General features: G+C 36.8%; 1 protein-coding gene across 1 annotated transcript; it reads right to left on the reverse strand.

The window, feature by feature from the left end:
- Nucleotides 1-1,442: 1,442 nt before the first annotated feature.
- Nucleotides 1,443-12,080, reverse strand: LOC116144717 (pectinesterase PPME1-like). Its single transcript, XM_031430156.1, has 5 exons — nt 11,562-12,080; nt 11,081-11,231; nt 2,246-2,286; nt 1,728-1,966; nt 1,443-1,599 (listed from the first exon to the last, which is right to left on the reverse strand). Exons 1-5 carry the CDS (start codon nt 12,078-12,080, stop codon nt 1,443-1,445), a joined length of 1,107 nt encoding a protein of 368 aa, XP_031286016.1.
- Between the last annotated feature and the right edge of the window lie 9,740 nt (nt 12,081-21,820).

Raw genomic sequence — 21,820 nt, forward strand, 5'->3', positions numbered from 1 at the left:
ATATATCTATATATATATATATATATATATATATATATATATATATTTATTAACATTTAATTAATAATAATTCATTTAGATATATGCGAACACATATTTAAATATAATCTCACTAATTTTAATATTAAAATTAAATACATGCAACAACCTTAGTAATTTAATTGCACAATGAGATTACCAAAATACTCTTTCTTCCTAAAAGACGAAAATACCCCTTTCACAAACCGATTCTTAAATTATCTTCGAAGTGTGTGACCCGTAGGCTCCTTATCATATTGATAGTGGGTAGTATCGCGATTAACACCAATTAATCGTCTCACTACACACAGACCAGGATTGGCCCTAGCCAGACATCATGGTCACCCAATAGATTCAGATTCAACGAAATAGCTACCTATCAACGATATGGTTACTGTGCAATCAAATCATTTCATCATACGTTATCTCATCGAGGCTGACGTACAAAATAGTGTCAACCTCAGTTATCCTCGATATCTTTGTATTCCATTACTGGACCAATGACCGGATTAATAAATTGGATTTAGCAACAACTCAATCCCACTATGGCCACAGATTTGGTGTCATTTCCATTTACTAAATTGTGTAGTGAGATAACTTCTCCCATAGCCAAGAATGATAAATCCTTTGTCGATCCACCATAGTCTTGATGCACTCCTTGATGTAGCCAATCACTGCCATATTGATAGCTTTGAATAGAACTACGTTGGGCTAGTGTCAAGCTACACCAGTCAGTGCACAAGGCGCTCTGATGATCTCAAGTCTAAGGATCACATGCACCACCATTCGTTAGAGGATTTATTCCATAGACATTAGGGTTACCATCCATATGGAATCCTCTCGTGGGTCTATCCAGTGAACTTGCCTCCAGCAAGCACCCATGCGTTGCACTAGGTTGTCGACAAACAACCTTGATAAGTGAGACTAGTCATTGTCTTTTGAAAGGGTTGTTCAACACTATGATAGCCTTACCGTATTATCTGTGTCCTTGGTCAGAATAATATCAGGGCTACAGACATTTCTAGAATGGTCACCATATGTGATCATAGGGTTCTTACTATCAAGATTTGAAACACTTGATATCCTCGTCATGGTTCTACCATCCTAAGTCAATATACACAATTATGATTTACACGACATAGATGAATATGCTTTTTTATTCATATATAAACATTATTACAAAGAGTTAATTTTACAATAATTGATTAGCTCTAGGGCACCTATCTAACACTATTTTTTTTTATACAATCCCTTCCCGAGAAGGTAAAAATATTGGAAAAGAATTAAAAAAACAAAAAGTTATCAAGAAACGTTCATCGAAAATAAAAATCTATAAATATTTTATATCCGCATCCTTCATTGTACGTAGTTGAACTTTCCTTCAATGGAGCCTCGTTGTTGGACGAATTTATTTGTGAATAAGTTTACACCTTGTGAGGTGGGAGACCCCACTTGTTTCCATCGAGGTAAGTCATGCTCAAAAAGGGCTCAGCTTCTGCATCTGATAATATCTTGACAAATTTGGCTCGACTAGTAGAATCAGCCCCTGGTCCCATACACTTGTACTCTCCATAATATACGTTAATGCAAAATTGAAATTTCAACCAAAAAAAAAAAAAAAAGAATACACCATTTGTTATGAGGTTTGTTAATAATTAAAACAATCATTGTTGAATTAAAGTAAAAGATGATTAGAACCGTACTTTTGACTGTTATTATATTCTCCATACATTCCATTAAGCCATCCTTGATCGTTGATGTGTTCACCCATGTATGTGTAAGCAAATATCACCCTAGGGCTATTCTTCCACGCACATCCAAGGTATGTGTCACCACTGCCGATTGCGTTGCAATGGACAAACGTGAATCCACTTTTGCCACTCACTTCTTCTCTGCCATGTGCTGTTATTACTAATAAACCCTTTGCCACCAATTTTATAGTCATGTTCTACATAAACAATCTAATGGTTAGCTTTAATGCTTGTTGACACGTCAATCTAGCATTGTCTTTTGTACCCATTATCGTAACCATCTTCTTATTGTATGGATGTAAACTGTGAAATATATATGTGTTATTTATTATATTAACTAAGGTTAATTGCATTAGCTTCTTTTATTTTTATTTTTTTCAACCTCCTTATTTTAGTACCAATGTTTCTTAACCACATTTTAGAATGTATTTATAAGATTATAATAATCTATAAAACCATAAGAATCTCCAAAGTACCAGGTATAGGGATTGGCCATCTCCAAAGATGAAATCGACGGCTGATAAACTAATATTTGCCCTAGTATTTTGTTTTTATTTGTGTGCTTTACCTTAAGAATATGTTAGTTTGAGGTGGTTTTTACTATTTTGAAGGTACATGAGCTTTTGGAATGTATTTGGAAGAAATTGTGCAAAATGGGTTGAGAATCGGAGTTGAAAAGAGGAAAAAAAAATGCAAAGCAACTGGATGGCACCATGGCAGAGTTTTTCTATGCCACGACGTGAAAAAGTTATCTGGGCAGAAAGTTAATGTTGTGGCATGAAGAATTCGGCACCGTGGCATGAAAGAGTTTAAGGTTTGCGGGAAGATTCAGCATTGTGGCGTGGATGGCGGAGAAAATAAAATTCTCACATTTTCCAGCTCCGACTTAAATTTGTACTTTCCTAAAAACACCCCTAGCAAAGAAAAACTATAAATTGGACACTGTAACTTATTTTAAGAGATTTCTCTTTGACCTAATTTGAGAGTTTTATGTTTTTTAGAGTATTGCTTTATTGAGAAAAATTGTGAGTTTTCACCAAGGGAGAGAAGGATTAGGATCAATCTACTTCAATTCCTAGGTGATTTCTTTTCAGTTACATCTTATTTTGTAATATGATTAGTTTTACATTCATTGAGTTCATCGGTTCAAATTTGATTATGAGCAACTAAAAATATTGTGGGAGTTTAGTTTAACCATCATGAATGTATTGGGTATTTGGTGATTTGTTTTATGAAGATTTTAGATTGTTTCTTGTATAATTATTCTTCATGATATAATTATAATTTGTTGACTGACCAACTACTTTTTATAATTAAAATGGAGAATTAGGGTTCTAGTGATCATCTTGCCTTAATTAAGCTCTATTAAACAAGAATTCAAATTGAATACATGATCATTGTTTTGATTTGGATGGTTGTGTGATTTCCTAGTGTAGATTATGATTAATTAGTTAACAACTTGATCATAGAAGTTAATTAGTTAATTATAAACAGAAAAAAAAAAAAAAATCATTGGAATTCTCTATGGCTTAGTGGAAAAATCAACAATCTAAATTTAGGGTTTAATTGTTTTATTTGCGAAATATTCCAATACATGATTGAGAAGTTAGCTAAATCCCCACAACCACTCTCATTAATTTAATTCACATTCAACAGACTGCATTCATTAGTTTTAATTAATTTACAGTTTTATTTTATATTAATTTCATCCATCTCTTGGTTAGAGTGTTAGGATTTAATTAATTGCTTAGTTTAGTAGTTGAAGAAAATAAATTAAGAATTTAGACCACTACAATTCCGCAAGAGATCGACCTTAGGAGTATACTTATCGCTAGCTATTAGTGATTCATGTGCTTGCGAGTATTAAATTTGCACATCAAGTTTTTGGTGTCGTTGTTAGGGAATTGGTGTTTAAATTCTATATTTCTTTTCTTAGTATTGTTTGATTTTTGTTCTTTGTTCTTTGTTTTATTTTGTTTTGCTTTATTTGAACTTTTCTAGGTTTTTGTTTCAGGTATATGCAAGGTCGAAGATCCTTAGGAGGAAATCTCGCACCACCAATTGATAATATTTATAAGATAAGGGAGAATTTGCAGAAGTTAGTTGAAGAACATAAGCTACATTATGAGGATATCTTTGAAGAAGAGCCATTACAATCCGAGGACGAAAAGGAAAGCTTTGAAGAAACGAAAAGTATGGAGCCAGTAGGGAACCAAAGGATGATGAAGGAATATGCAAGGCCAATCATTGGGACTACCACATCTTGCATACAATTAGGGGAAGCAGTAAGGAATTATAAGCTGAAAAATATCCATTATAGCATGTTGCCTTCCTTCTACGGAGTTCCTAATGAAAACCTTTTGATGTTCATAAGAGATTTTTATGCCACTGTGCAAACTTTTCCATTGCACGGACTCAATGAGGATCAATTGAGGATGAGATGTTTTCCTACACCTTGAAGGATATAGCTAAAGCTTGGTTTTTGACTCTTCAACCTAGTTCATTGACTACGTGGGAGGCTGTTTATAATAAATTCATGGGCAAATTTTACTCTCATCAAAAGACCGCTGACTTGAAGACCAAGATTGCAACGTTTTCTCAAATGGAAGGAAAGCCTTTTCATGAGGCATGGGACAAATTTAAGTTGCTTCTCATCTAATGTCCTAACCATCATTACCCGCTTCAATTACAAAATCAGTTTTTCTATGATGGATTAACACAACAATGTCAATATATGGTGGACAATGCCGCTGATGGAACAATGGGCGAGAAAACTGCTACAAAAATGTTTGAGCTATATGAGATGTTGGACGCTAATCCCCAAAAAAAGAGCGTGACAGGAAGAAGAGTTAGAGTACATATATTAAGTTCCAACAATGAGATGGCTATGCAACTTGCTGAATTGACTAAGCAAGTCAAACTTATGACTACCAAAAATACAACGAATAATGAGGTATGTGGAGTTTGTGGTGTTTGAGGGCATGGTGCAAACATATGTTCTTTGCCTTATGACTCTTATGCAGGGAATGAACAAGAACAAGCCAATTTGATGGAGTTGTTAGGAAACGATCCATTGAGGCAACGAAAAACAAAAACAATAATAACAAGGATCATTCCATAGAACCAAGATCAAGGTACGATTTTACAGTTTATACCAAATAAGAATCTGCAGAAAATTAATCTAGAGTTTAAGAAATCATAAGCACGTTTGGAGGCTCCACCAAGTTGTCTCTAAATGTATTTTGCTACTGACTCAAGTGTAGGATCGGACCAATAAAGTCCACATGAAGACAATCGCAAAGAACTAATAAGGGATTTGCTAGATCCCTCTTTAGCCTTAAGAACAAAGAAGAAATGAAGAGAAATTGATTTTAGGCAAAAACCAAGTCTGGCGTGGGAGAGAGGAAAAGGGGTTGTGTGTTTTCTCTTTTACAATGAAAATGAACGAATGAAAAATCTCTCTCTTTTACAAGTAAAACATTTCTTTTATAGTAACATTTTAATTGCCCTATTCCTATATGGAATAGGCTTGCGCTCTAACCCAAACACCCCATGTTTCCAAACACTCCTAATTAGATATTTATTTTAATTCATCATTATCTCAATTAAAAACAATTAATATATATTTAATTTATATATATGTATATATATATATTAACATTTAACAATAATGATAATTTATTTAAATATATGCTAACACATATTTAAACGTAATTTCACTTATTTAATTTTTCTAATAAATTAAATAAAGGCTATGACCTCAGTAAATTTAATTGCACTGTGAAATTACCAAAATACCCTTTCACCTAAAAAGATGAAAACGCCCTTCTTTCTTTTTGAGTCTTAAATTATCTTCTATGTGTATGACCCATAGGCTCCTCATCATACCGGTAGTGTATAGTATCGCGATTAACACCAATTAATTGTCTCACTAATACACAGACCAAGATTGGCCCCTAGCAAGGCATCATAGCCACCCGATAGATTCAGATTCAACAAAGTAGCTACCTGTCAACGATATGGTTATCATACAATTCGATCCTTTCATCATAATACGTTATCTCGACAAGACAAAGGCATAGAAATAGTGTCAACCTTCGGTTACTCTCGATATTATGTATTCAGTTTTTGGACCAATGACCTGTATTACAAACTGGATAAAGCAACAACTCAATCCCATTGTGGCCACAGTTTTAGTGTCATTGCCATATAGTGAATTGCGCTGTGAGATAACTTCTCCCATACCCAGGAGTGATGAATCCTCTATCTATACACCATAGTCTTGATACACTCCTTGATGTAGCCAATCACCATCGTATTGATAGCTCTGAATAGAACTGCGTTAGGCTAGTGTCAAACTACACCAATCGGTGTACAAGGCGCCCCGGTGAGCTTAAGTCTAAGGATCACATGCACCACCATTCGTTAGATGATTTGTTCCACAGACACTGGGGTTACCATCCATATGGAATCCTCTGATGGGTTAGTCCAGTGAACTTACTGCAATGTATTCGCCTATAACAAGCACCCATGTGTTGCACTAGGTTGTCACCAAACAACCTTGACAAGTGAGATCAGTCACTGCCCTTCGACAAGGTCATTCAACGCTATGATAGCCTTACCGTATTATCTGTGCCCTTACTTTAGAATAATACTGGGGCTACAGACATTTTTAGAATGGCTACCATATGTTGTGCTCATAGGGTTCTCACTATCAAGATTTGAAACACTTGATACCCTCCTCACGGTTCTACCATTCTAAGGACATATATCAATACATATTGCAATAATAATGATTTATGTGATATAGAATAAAATGTCTTTTATTGATTAATGAACATTATTACAAAGAGTCAATTCTACAATAATTGATTGGCTCTAGGACATCTATTCTAACAGGAGTCTTACCAACCTAAGCCTAGGAATGATCCTTATTCAAACACTTATAATCATGGGTGGAGAAATCATCCTAATTTTTCCTGGAAGACTAATAATAATCCTGCCTCTACCCAAAACCCAAGGCCTAGTCAATTTCCAAACCAAACCATACCACCTAACCAAACTAGAAATCTAACCTTGGAAGAAAGCTTGAATGCCTTTATTCAAGTTAGTAGAGGAAATCAAGAGAGAAATAATCAAAGGCTTGATTCTCTAGAAGCATCTATGAAAAGGGTATAAGTGCAAGTTGGGCAACTTGTGAGTCAATTACAAGGACATCAACAAGGAAAGTTGCCAAGTCAACCCAAGCAAGTGAAGGCTATTATAGTCCTTTGAAGTGGTAAGATTTTAAATAAAGAATTTGATAATAAAAATTATGATGACTTACAACATGATGCAGGAAATTGGGATGAGGAGCGTGATAGATAAGAAAATCCTAAGGAAGTGCAAGAGAAGGATGTTCAATCATCCAAGCCAATCAACAAGGATGAAGAAACAAAGGATTTCCCCTCACCAACACTTTATAAGGAGACGGAGCCTTATAGACCTCCAATTCCTTGTCCAAATTGACTAAAGGACAATAAATAGGATAAGCAATTTGCTGAAATTTTTGATATGCTTTCTAAAGCTAACATTAACTTGCCTCTTTTGGATGTTATTAGGAATATGCCTTCTTACACAAAGTTCTTCAAAGAACTCGTTAACAAAAAGAGGAGATATGGGAAGAACAAGAAAGTCATGGTTTCAGAAGTTGCTAATGTGGTGCTTCAACAAAACTTGTCTCATAAATTGAAAGATCCTAGAAGTTTCAACATGAACATCACCATGGGAGACATGAAAATTGCAAAAGATATGCTAAACTTGGGAGCGAGTATCAATTTCATGCCTTACTCAATATACTTGCAACTAGGTTTGAGGGAGCTTAAGGCAACAACTAAGACCCTTCAACTTGCGGATAGATCGATCAAATACCTAAAGGGAATAGTTGAGGGTTTGTTGGTGCAAGTTGACAAGCTGATTGTTCCCGTCGACTTTGTGGTTTTAGAGATGGAAGAAGTACCTTCAAAGGACAAGGAGCATACAATTTTTCTTGATAGAAAATTCATGGCGACAACCAAGACAATCATAAATGTCCATCAAGGGAAGTTAACCATGACAGTCTTGGGAGGGACTGTAGAATTTAAAGTGTTTGGTTCTCTATCTAGTCCTTCTACTTCTACTTATGATGAGTGTTCTTTTATCGATTGTGTGGACTCACTTGTTTGTGACACTTATTTGCAAGAGAAGATAGAAGATAAGCTTAAAGTTGCACTAACAATTGATAGGGTAGAGGAAACACTTGATGAGGAAACTAGGGATTCCATGAGATACTAGATAGAGCAATTCCTGTTTTACCACAAGAAAAGTCTAGTAAATCCTTAGAGTTACCAACATCCCTACATAGGGATGGGCCTCCTTGAACATGCAAGGAGAAACGTCTTGCCAAGACGTTAAAGAAAGCACTTGGTGGAGGCAACCCGCCTATATTTGGTAATTTCTTTCTTCTTTCTTTTTATTTGTGGTTTTTTCAGGTTTTAGTTTTTTTTTGTTATTATTTATCTATTCCCTTTAAATGCTTTTCTAAACACATGCTTTCTTTGCAAACATTGAAGGCAATGTTTAGTTTAGGTTTGGGGGTAAAAAAAAAAAAAAAAAAAAAAAAAAAATTGTTTTTGAAAATTTTTATTTTTGGTTAGTAACTCGATCCTTTATGCAATTTGTGTTTATTTTGTTAGCATTTTCAAAAGTTTGATGTGTAAATTGATGCATACTCATGTTCCATAGACCATGCTCTTGATATTGAAGTTGAGATGAACTTAGAATTAACGATTAAGAAACGAATAGTAGAGACTACCTTGTGAGTTCTTTGAGCCATAAGCATTTTGATTGAGGGAGTTAGTGTTCTTGAACCTCTTTAACACTTTTTCAAATTTATACTTACATTAGGATGGTCTCATTAGACATTTATATTGGGTAGCTCTGAGTTGGAAGGACCTTGAGAGATGATGTTAGACTATGCATGTTTTTCCCCTATTAAAAGCCTTAATCCACACCCTTTTGTGTGCACCAATTACCAACTTTGAAGCAAAACACTTAGCCTTTTCTTTCATCACCTACATCAATCCTTACCCAATTAACCCAATTTTAAGTCATACCCTATAGGTTGAGAACACCAAAATGATAAGACAAGATAAGAAGGTTGAATTCTATATCAAAAATATGGTGAGTGTCGAGGAAATGTTTGCTATCTCTTGTTCAAAAAAAAAAAAAAAAAAAAAAGATGAATTGAAAAAAAAAAGAAAAAAAAGTATAGCACCCTGGTCACGAAAACGAATTCTAGGAGGAGATCTTGCCTTTCAGTTGCAAATAAGAAGAAGCTTTGGTATGATCCAAGCTTTAGTTTTTCCATACCTTTCTTTCTTAACCCCAACCGAGCCTTATGTTACAACCATAATAAAGAGCTAACTGATCTTTTGAGAAATCTTGCTTGGAGATAAGGAATGTATGTCTATTCCTTGTACTTGGTTCTTTTCATGAGACCTATTTTGTAAACATATGAACATTTATTGATTATTCCCATATTCGTGTGCGAGAATATATTGCTATTCTTTGTCTATATAACTTCTACTCGCAGATGCTTGATGAGTGCGTAAATCTAGGATCGGTGCAATATAATGAGTGAATCTAGTGAGATCTAGAGTTGAAGTGAATTCCTATTCTTGACATTAAGTTTGGGGGAGATCGAGACAAATATGTTTTGAGCATTGGAATATGGTAGTGAGGTGTGTATAATATTTACATAAAATGCTTTGTTGTGCTAAGATTTTGAATACAATTGTATGAATGTGTTTAGTTGCTAATTACAGTGTACTTTAAGATTTGAGGTTTTTGTTGAGCTTTTCTTTCTTTCTTTCATTGTTGTTTTGCTTGAGGACTAGCAAAATCTAGGTTTGGGGGAATTTGATAAACTAATATTTGCCCTAGTATTTTGTTATGTTGTTAGTTGTTAGTTGTTTGTTTTACCTTAAGAATATGTTACTTTGAGGTGGTTTTTACTATTTTGAAGGTTCATGAGCTTTTGGAATGTATTTGGAAGAAATCATGCAAAATGGGTCGAGAATCGGAGTTGAAAGAGGAAGAAAAATGCGAAGCAACTGGATGGCACCATGACAGAGTTTTTCTAGGCCATGGTGTGAAAACGTTATCTGGGTAGAAAGTTGATGCCACGGCATGAAGAATTCGGCATCGTGGCGTGAAAGAGTTTAAGGTTTGCGGGAAGATTCGGCGTCGCGGTGTGGATCACGAAGAAAATAAAATTCTTACCTTTTCCAACTCCGACTTGAATTGTACTTTCCCAAAAACACCCCTAGCAAAGAAAAACTATAAATAAGACAATATAATTTATTTTAAGAAAATTCTCTTTGACCTAATTTGAGAGTTTTATGCTTTTGAGAGTATTGCTTTATTGAGAGAAATTGTGAGTTTTCAACAAGGGAGAGAAGGAAGAGGATCAATCTACTTTAATTCATAGGTGATTTCTTTTTAGTTACATCTTATTTTGCAATATGATTAGTTTTTCATTCATTGAGTTCATCGGTTTGAATTTGATTATGAGTAACTAAAAATGTTGTGGGAGTTTAGTTTAACCATCATGATTGTATTGGGTATTTGGTGATTTGTTTTATGAAGATTTTAGATTGTTTCTTGTTCAATTGTTCTTCATGATATTAATTATAATTTTTTGACTGGCCAACTACTTTTTATAATTAGAATTGAGAATTAGGGTTTTAGTGATCATCTTGCCTTAATTAAGCTCTATTAAAAAAGAATTCGAATTGAATACATAATCATTGTTTTGATTTGGATGATTGTGTGATTTTCTAGTACAGATTACGATTAATTAGTTAACAACTTAATCATACAAGTTAATTAGTTAATTATAAACAGAGAATAAACATGATCATTGGAATTCTCTATGGCTTAGTGGAAAAATCAACAATCTGAATTTAGGGTTTAATTGTTTTATTTGCCAAATATTTCAATACAGATTGAAAAGTTAGCTAAATCCCCACTATTACTCTCATTGATTTAATTCACACTCAACAAATTGCATTCGTTAATTTTAATTAATTTATAGTTTTATTTTAAATTAATTTCATCCATCTTTTGGTTAGAGAGTTAGGATTTAATTAATTGCTTGGTTTAGTAGTTAAAGAAAATAAATTAAGAATTTAGACCACTGCAATTTCGCGAGAGATCGACCTTGGGAGTATACTTACAGCTAGCTATTAGTGATTCATGTGCTCGTGAGTATTAAATTTGCACATCAATGGTGCCTTCAACATAACAGTCTCTGAACAAATGTCTGCCAACAAAATCACACAAGATGTCCTGATAACCGATAAACCTGCAATTATGGAATGCTGCGTTATCTCCTAATATTCTCAAGGCCACTGCCTGTTGATCATCTTTTTTTTTTTCAATCTGGCATTAAAGTCGAATTTTGAAAAAGTAAAAAGTAACAAACATGAATATTAAGTCATCACACTAGAAGGATAAAGACTGAAAATCATGCTCTTACAAATTCCACGCTTACACGTAGTTTGTCGCATCAACGAGTTAGTTAATAGTTATAAACATGATAAAATGTTCAAATAATTTATATATTGGATCATATTAGAAAATATTGGTTAGACGTTTTATGACAAAAAATTTAAGGTTACCTATTACTTTTATCAGCAATAAAGGGATGAGGGAGGCAGAGTAAAAATAGTATAAATAAAACACAAAATCTAAAATAAAAAGATGTACGACAAATTCAATGTTAACAACTACGAAGTAGTCGCTCTCCACAGCCACTGTAGCGTTATCCACTGTGCCATATTTGGCTGCTGTTCCATCGAACACAATCTTTGGCATGCCTTTTGGATCCCCTAAAAATGTTATAAATGTCTTGGACTTATCAATGGTGATCTTTTCTCGATACTCATCTCCCCCAATCTTAATTACCATCCTCTTTGTGTTCCCTAGTGGAATGCTTTTCACTGCATCAGTCACCGTCTTAAAATCTCTACTACCATCTTTCACGACAGTTATCACTTTGAGAGCCTCCACGGTGGCCAAAACATCATCCAAGATAGAGCCTTTTTTGTCATCCAAACTTTTTGTTTCTATGAATGTTTTGACATTTTGGCCAATCCATGTGTCAAGTTTAGATGAATCGGCAGGTATGATCTCCAGTTCGCAAACCACAATTGAGATGAGGTTAGAAGAAATTAGAACTGTTGTTAACAAGGTTGCAAGAATGGAGAATTGGTTCATCTCATTAGCCATTCTTGATTGTGCTTTTCTTTTTTCTTTTTGTTTATCATATGTAGAACAAAGGACTGTTAAGGTACCTATAAATTGGGTAACTATGTACCTAAAGTTGCTCGTTATATTTTTTTGAAGTTTGTTTGTGTAATCTTTTTTGTTACTTAAATGAAAGCCCATTATGAGAGGTTAAATGTCACAAATGAATGAAATAGATATGCGAAACCAAAATCACAAACAAACACAAAAATCAGAACAGTAAAACGAAAGAAAAGATACGCTCGATTTACCCTGGTTCACCCAATTAATAGGTTATGTCTAGCAGAGTCAATATTATTTCAATACTATCTCCCCTCTCTCATTTACAATTAAATAATTTTCCCTATGATTTCTATCATTCATTCCAAGAGAAAAGTGTGTTTATGTACTAGGTTTAAAAGACTAAACTTAGTATTATAAGAAATCCTAGTCGTAAGCCCAAACCCAATAAGGAATTAATAGCTTACAGAAATCCTTCAGCGGTTATACATGAAAAAAGCCCAAAACCCCCGAATGCATCTACGTAGCCCATTAATGCTGAAGTGGTCGACAACTCCAACATTCTCCCACTTTGAGAATACTTGACAAAATGCAAGCCTACCTCATCAACACACCATGTAAACTTTGCTAAGCTTATAGCCTTGGTTAGAAAATCTACAACATTGACAAGTGTATCAACTTTCTCTAACAACAACAATTTTTCCTCCACCTTTTGCGTGGTGAAATGGTATTGTATATCAATATGTTTTGACAGCGAATGAAAGGCGGGATTCTTGGCTAAATAAATAGCCCTTTGATTATCACACCTTATCTTCACAGTATCAAGCTTAAAACCAAGCTCTAAACTCAATCTTTGAAGCCACATAGCTTCCTTGCTAGCATGTGTCAGTGCCATGTATTCTACCTTAGTCGATGACAAAGCCATAATACATTGTCTTTTACTCATCCAACAAATTGTGGCACCAAATAAAGAGAATACACACCTACTTGTAGAACGCCTACTATCGAGATCACCTCCCCAATCAGCATCCTCAAATCCTATCACATCTAGCTCATCACTAATCGCCACGCCCTATAACATAATGCTAAATCAGAGGTCCCTCACAAATATCTAAGAACCCTCTTTATAGCACTACAATGCTCCTTGCCAGGATTAGACATAAATCGACTTAAAACTCCCACTACTTGTGTAATATTAGGTCGCGTGCACACCATGACATACATCAAACTACCTACAGCACTAACATATGGCACATGTGTCATTTCTTCAGCATCTTCCTTAGACTTAGGACACTGATCAGTAGACAACTTCACTTCAAAGTCATAGGAGCCTTCACAAGTTTGCAATCTACCATGTTAAATTTCTTCAACACCTCCTCAATGCACTTTCTCTACCTTAACCACAATTTACAACTCTGACGATCTCTTGTAATTTGCATACCCAAAATAAAATTTAAAGCTCCAAGATCCTTCATGCCAAATTATGCATCCAACAAACCCTTCACATAATTTATCAACTCTTTGCTATTCCCTATTAGTAGCATATCATCCACATATAAGGTTAAAATAACAAAACATTATCTAACCTTTTGACATACAGAGAGTGATCCATGTTACTGCGACTAAAACCATGCTGAAGAACATGAGAATCAAACTTTTGGTACCACATCCTTGGCGATTGTTTAAGCCCATACAAAGACTTCCTCAACCTACACACCAAGTCTTCCTTCCCTTTGCATACATACCCCTAAGGTTGCCTCAGCTAAATTTCCTCCTCGAAATCTCCATATAAGAATGCAGTCTTTACATCCAATTGCTCAATTTCAAGATTGTACGCAATAGGTATAGATAGAAACGAGCTTGTAACAACTGTTGTATACTTGTATAATAATAAAAGTAAATGGGCCCAAAAATTTTCTTGTATTACGTATATACATCCTTTGTACAAAAAGAGTATCATTTACAAAATAACATTCAAAAACAGGGGAACAGTGTAGCTATTGCTCCTCGCTTGCCGACACCCCTCCGACTACATCATCACCTAGATCCTGCATCCACAAAGGAAAATAACGGGGTGAGCACAAAATAATGCTCAGTAAGTAAATCCGCTACTTGTCTATCCCCGTAGCTCTTTCTCTTAATTCTTTCCTCACACTTATTCTGTTTCTGTTTCTCTTTCACACAGCTTTCTTTTATTAACTTCTGATATATGTCATGGCCTCATCTTACCGGAGGCACGGCCGGGTGGAGTTCACACAGAACCATCCCACTTTTCATGACTTTACTCATTCTCACTTGATGTCACGACCTCGTCTTACCGGAGGCACGGTCGGGTAGAGTTCAAACAACAGCATCCCACTTTTCATGACTGTCGGGTGGAGTTCACAAAGCACTAACCCGTTTCTCATAACTATCGGGTGGAGATCACAAAGCACCAACCCGTTTCTCATAACTATCGGGTGGAGATCACAAAGCACTAACCCATTTTTAGTGTTCTTCTCACTCACTCTACTCTAGTACTTCTCATCCTCTCTACTCTTAGAGTAGTTCATTCACAAAGTTCTCTACTCTTAGAGTAAGTGCATTCACAAGGTTATCTACTCTTTCTTAAGTCACTTCTCAATGCACAATTAATGCATATGGATGGTTTATCTCCACTAATGCACTTATGAAATGCCAATATGCCATGTTGCAAGAATTAAGGTTTACTACTCATACTCAAACCTCTCTTAGGCATTTCATCAAACAACTAAAGTGCGTAAAAAGACTCTACTATAACAATAGCTCTATGGCTTTCTCTAACCATCCAAAATGGGAGAAACTCCCTCACATAGCTATACTCCTTCATAAGATAACACTTCAAAAAGGATTTCTCAATATCCTTCAATTTCATCTCAAACTCATCACTATTACCACTTTTTATAAAGGAAGCATATCCAACAACACAACTGAATATTCATCTCAACTCAATTTCTCAACACATAAACATATATCTCTACTCAATTTCTCATCAAGTATCATGTATACATGTATAAGAAATCTCTACTCAAGGATTTCTTAAACTTTAATTTGAATTGGATTTACTTACCTTGAAATTGAGGATTTCACTAGCACTCTCCTTCTTTTGGATTGCTTGACTTTTCTCTACCCTTTAAACAATAAAACCATGACACTTCAATATACAATATATCCAAAACCTCACAAAATCTACATCCAAAGCAAGAATCCTAACCTTAGGATGCCTTAGCTTGACTTTCTACCCAATCACTCCAAAAGCCCTCTAAAAAATCCTTGAACTAATGAAAGAGGCATTGAGAGGAAGTAAAAAGGAGAATGGCGGTGGAGAGAAGAAGAAGGGTTTGCAATGACTTAATTCCTTTTAACACAATTTATGCACAAGCATTCCCATTTTGCCCTTACTCTTCTGGGAATTCCATCTATATCTTTGATTCATTACAATCACACCCCACACCAACATATTCCCATGAATTTCCTTACATTTTACTCCCCACTTTTCCTACTAATTGGGTAGATGGTCAAATTATCCTTAGGGAAGAAAATATCTAAAACTTTAACAATATTTTTAGCCGACCCGTCGCCGTGGCGAAACTTTCCAGTAGCTCCTTCGTGGCTGCAACACCTCTTCGCTCGCGGCAATTCTTCTTCGCCCGGCGAAGCCTGGAACCCCAAAAAAAACTTCTAATTTCAACCAATTTCAAGGCAATTACTCAACATATCAATACAACCAAGGCCAACCAACCAATATTAATAATAAACCGCTCAAATAAGACAAATAAGAAACATTAGCTACGTACCTCAAGTGGGGCGTTACAATTCTCACCCCCTTAAAAAAATTTCGTCCCGAATTTACACAAATACTCTGGGAAGAGATTCTGCTGTCCTGTTCTACCTCCCATGTGGCCTCTTCCACTTTGTGATTTCTCCAAAGAACTTTCACTAGCGGAACACTCATGTTCGAAGCTCTTTAGTCCTTCGATCTAGAATCTGAACTGAACGTTCTTCATACACAAGATTCTTTGATACTCAACGTCCTCTACACTCAGGATGTGGAAGGGATCACTTACATACTTCCGTGCATCGAGAAATGGAAGACATTGTGTACCTTGTCCATGCTAGGTGGTAGTGCCAATCTGTAGGCACCTTTCCCATCTTTGCAATATCTCAAATAGACCTATTATCTCGGTGCTAACTTTCCTTGCTTCCGAAACGCATTACTCGCTTGTAGGGGGAAACTTTCAGAAACAATTCATCACCCACTTGGAAATTAATCTTTTTTCTCTCAAGTTGGCATAACTCTTCTGTCGATCTGGGCTTGTTTTTCTATTTCTGATCAATTTCACATCTTCTATCAGTTTCTGAGTCACCTCTAGCCCAAGAGGGGTCTCAACTCATCTTTTTTGCCTACCTCATCCCAATGTGGTGGATACCTACATCGTCTACCATATAAAGCCTCGTAAGTGCCATTCCAATTATAGACTGATAACTGTTGTTGTAGGCAAACTCCACTAAGGGTAACATATCATGCAAGATGCTTTATAATCACACAACAAGCTCTCAACATATCCTCAAGCACCTGATTCATTCTCTCGGTTTGGCCATCTGTCTAAGGATGAAGGCAGTACTGAATGCTAAACGGTACCCAAATTCCTCTGTAAACTCGTCCAGAAAGCTGAAACAAATCTAGAATCTCTGTCTGACACTATAGTCTTGGGCACACCATGCATATAAACTATCTTCTTAAGGTAAATCTAGCTAGCTGATCTGTAATGGTACTTTCCTTTACTGAAGGAATGGCTGACTTGGTTAATCTGTCCATAATTCCCATATAGCATTATACCCTTTTTGTGCTCTGGGGAGACCAATGATAAATTCCATCGAAATGCTCTCCCATTTCCACTCTGGAATACTTAGTGGCTGAAGCAACCCTGACGGTCGTTGGTGTTTTGCTTTCACTGCTGACAAGTCAGACATTTGCTACAAATTCTACAATGTCTTTCTTCATACCTGACCACCAGTAGCCTTTCTTTACATCTTGATACATCTTGGTTGCTCTCGGTGAGCAGTGTATGGTGTGTCATGAGCCTCCATAAGAATTTCTGTTCAACTCACCATTCGGAGGAATGCACAACCGATTCCTGAAATAGAGGACACCATCTCTCACACAGAACTCTGATGTCTTGTCCTTAAGCACTTGCTGAACTGTTTTCTGACACCACTCATCGGCCACTGCCTTTCTCTGACTTCCTCTAGTAAAGTAGACTGAATCTTTAAACTGGCAATCCTCCCTGTAAACACTTCAATCTGTTCTTTACACAATTCCTAGCAACTCTTTTTGCTTAGGGGCCAGAACAGATAAGCTTTTCTACTCAAGGCATCGGCCACTACATTGGCTTTCCCCGGTTGGTACTTGATCCACATTCATAATCTTTAACCAGCTCTAGCCACCTTCTCTGTCTCATATTCAACTCCTTCTAGTGAAGAAGTACTTTAAACTTTTATGATCAATGTAGATATTACTCTTTACACCATAAAGGTAATGCTCCAAATCTTTAGGGTAAAGACCACGGTCGCCAACTCTAGGTCATGCTGAGGGTATCTGGTCTCGTACTCTTTCAGTTGACGAGAAGCATAAGCTATAACCCTACCTAACTGCATCAATACGGCACCAAGTCCCTGCAGAGAGGTATCTATATAATGTCATAATCTACACCCTCTTGTGTAACACTAACACGAGAGCTATTGTTAACCTCTCTTCAATCTTGGAAACTCTCCTCACATGCTACTGACCATAAAACAAAGGAGCTTTCTTTTTGGTAAGCTGTCAACGTTTAGCCAACTGGGCGAATCCTGCTACAATCCGCCGTATTAACCTGCTACCTAAGAACTCCTGACTTCTTTCACTGTCCTCGACTTCTGCCATCAAAGATTGCCTGAACCTTACTCGGATCCACTGAAATCCCTTCCTTAGACACAGTATGGCCCAGAAATATCATTGATTAAGCCAAACTCACACTTAGAAAATTTAGCATACAGTTTCTTTCTCTCAATCTCTGCAATACTAATCTCAAATGTTCCTCATGTTCTTCCTTCGACTTAGAATAAATCAGGATATCGTCAATAAAACAACAATAAACTGATGCAAATACTCATGGAATACCCGATTCATCAAGTCATAAAAACTCTGCTGGGGATTGGTCAAGCCAAAAGGCATCACTACAAATTCATAATGCCCATACCTTGTACGAAAGCAGTTTTGGCCAAATCTTGCTCACCACTCTTAACTAATGATACCCTGACCTCAAATCTATTTTGGAGAACACTGCCGCTCCTTCAACTGATGAAAGAGGTCATCTATCCAGGGTAATGGGTACTTATTCTTCACTGTAACTTTATTCAACTCTCTGTAATCAATACACATTCGTAGTGACCCGTCTTTCTTTTTCACAAATAGGATTGGAGCTCCCCGGAGAAGACTCGATCGGATAAAGCTTTTACTAAAAGCTCTTGGAGTTGCTTCTTTAATTCTTGAAGCTCAGCTGGGGCCTTCGATAAGGGGCTTTAGATATTGGTGCTGTCCCGGTGCTAGTTCGATACTAAACTCAACCTCCTTTCTGGAGGCACCCGATAACTCCTCCAAAAACACATCTAGAAAATCTTGAACTACTGGCACTTCTGAATCTCTGGCTGCAGGACATCACCACTCTGCACTCAGGAGCAGTATATCCTGAACACCCTTTCTCAATATCTTTCTAGCTTTTACACTGCTAATTAGCATAATCAACTGATGGCCCTCTCCAAAACTAAACTTGTCTCCACTATCGAGATTAAATCTCGCTTTCTTTTTCCAAAAATCATTATACTCCATATCTCCTAGGAAATCCATGCCCATATCACATCAAAGTCGGCATATCAAAAACTATTATTCACTGTTAATCTCTACCCTGGATCACCACAGACTCTCCTGACAACATCTCTTGTGTCAGAAACCTAACCCCATCGGGAACTCTATCTTAGGGTTGAGTCACTCTAGTGGGTTTCAAACCTAACCTCTCAATCATCTCATACGATATAAAAGTGAGTGGCTCCTGAATCATTAAGGCATATAAAGGAACAGAATGAATAGTAACTGATCAGTAACGGCTGATGGACTGGCCTCTGCTTCACCCTGTGACAGTAACACTCTGGCATTCTTAGTACCTCCGAACTCTGTGCGGGTGGGGAAGAAAGTTTTACAATCTCTCTATCATGTGCCCAGCTGTCGCACCTATAACACACTTTCTGGTCCCTCAGACACTCTCCTGAATGGTTCCTCCCCATTTAAGACAAAGAGGAAACCCTTTCGTCCAGGGCCGCTTATTCTTCCACTCTCTTCTGTTCTATCTAAACTGAAATTTCTTCTTCTGATTCTTCTTCATTTTACCTTTTACACCTTCCAGTTTCTCTCTCTGTAGGGTGGAGGTGGCTCACTTGGTCCTCATGTCGAGGAGCCTACCAGGGGAATTTTATTCTCAAAGATCTCCACCTTCTTGCCCGCCTCAAGGCCTCACTATGAGTTCGAGTGGGATCGGAACTTGTCATTTATCCCGGGCTATCTCCGACTTCAACCCGTGTACAAACTTATCTCTTCTCAATACCGAAGTACTAACTATTCCGGTGCAAACCTTGCAAGAGATTGATTTCATCGAGTACTCTTTCACGGTACTAAACCCTTGCTGTAGCTGATAAATTCTGGACCTTTTCATGAACTTGGTCCTCTGTTCTATACTCGGCCTCAAACCTTGCCTGAACTCTTCCCATTCATTGTTGCCATATCATGGGTTTCTTCCATTAATTCCCACCAATTCGGGCATCACCCTGAACAAGAAACTCGCATACCGGATTTTCTCCTGGTCTATCATGGGGAATAACTTGTTGTACGTTCACGAACCTAAACCATTTTCTGCTATTACTGGATCTGTAGTACCCTTAAACTCTAAGGTTGATGTGACTGGAAAGAGCGTAAATTGGTTCAACTCTGTTCTGTACTGGGGAGTACCGGTTGTCCTCTTTCGACATTAGTAACTGGTGGTACCTGCATGGGGCTTTCAACTCTCCTTTGGCTCTCTGCCATAACTTGCTGTATAATTCCCTGAATTCGAACTTCATCCAAGGGAGGGGGGGTAGGCTCTGTGGGTTAGAAGGTTCTCCTTCATTCGCCACACTCTTACCACGCTTTCGGTAACTACGCCTCATCTACAACAACCACATTTGCTTAATCAGAAACACTTAGAGTAAGAAAAGAATTAACTCACACAGTTGGTTCTCGGACTTCGTAGCGATAAGAATAGTACACTATTAAATCCCAAAATCTCTGCTCTGATACCAAAATGTAACAACTGCTTATACTTGTATAATAATAAAGTAATATGGCCCAAATTTTCTTGTATTACTGTATATCCATTCTTTGTACAAAAGAGTATCATTTACAAAATACCATTCAAAACGGGAACAGTGTAGCTATTGCTCCTCGCTTGCCAACGCCCCTCCGACTGCATCTCACCAGATCCTGCATCACAAAGGAAAATAACGGTGAGCACAAAATAATGCTCAGTAAGTAAATCCGCTACTTGTCTATCCCCGTAGCTCTTTCTCTTAATTCTTTCCTCACACTATTCTGTTTCTGTTTCTCTTTCACACAGCTTTCTTTATACTTCTGATATATGCCATGGCCTCACTTATCGGAGGCACGGCCGGTGGAGTTCACACAACACCATCCCACTTTCATGACTCTACTCATTCTCACTTGATGTCACACCTCGTCTTACCGGAGGCACGGCCAGGTGGAGTTCACACAGCACTATCCCACTTTTCATGACTGTCGGGTGAGTTCACAAAGCACAAACCCGTTTCTCATAACTACGGGTGGAGATCACAAAGCACCAACCCGTTTCTCATACCTATCGGGTGGAGATATAAGCACCAACCTGTTTTTAGTTGTTCTTCTCACTCACTCTACTCTAGCACTTCTCATCCTCTCTACTCTTAGAGTAGTTCTTCACAAAGTTCTCTACTCTTAGAGTAATGCATTCACAAGGTTTCTACTCTTTCTTAATCACTTCTCAATGCACAATTAATGCATTGGATGGTTTATCTCCACTAATGCACTTAGAATGCAAATATGCCATGTTGCAAGAATTAAGGTTTACTACTCATACTAAACCTCTCTTAGGCATTTCATCAAACAACTAAAGTACATAAAAGACTCTACTATAACATACTCTATGGCTTTCTCTAACCATCCAAAATGGGAGAAACTCCCTCACATAGCTATACTCCCTGTCATAAGATAACACTTCCAAAAAGGATTTCTCAATATCCTTCAATTTCATCTCAAACTCATCACATATTACCACTCTTTATAAAGAAAGCATATCCAACAACACAACATGGATATTCATCTCAACTCAATTTCTCAACACATAAACATATATCTCTACTCAATTTCTCATCAAGTATCATGTATACATGTATAAAGAAATCTCTACTCAAGGTTTTCTTAACCTTTAATTTGAATTGGATTTACTTACCTTGAAATTGAGGGATCTCACTAGCACTTCCTTTCCTTTGGATTGCTTGACTTTTCTCTACCCTTTAAACAATAAAACCATGAGACTTCAATATACAAATATATCCAAAACCTCACAAAATCTTACATCCAAAGC

Source organism: Pistacia vera, unplaced genomic scaffold (genome assembly GCF_008641045.1).
Source record: "Pistacia vera cultivar Batoury unplaced genomic scaffold, PisVer_v2 Contig453, whole genome shotgun sequence".
Lineage (NCBI taxonomy): Eukaryota > Viridiplantae > Streptophyta > Magnoliopsida > Sapindales > Anacardiaceae > Pistacia > Pistacia vera.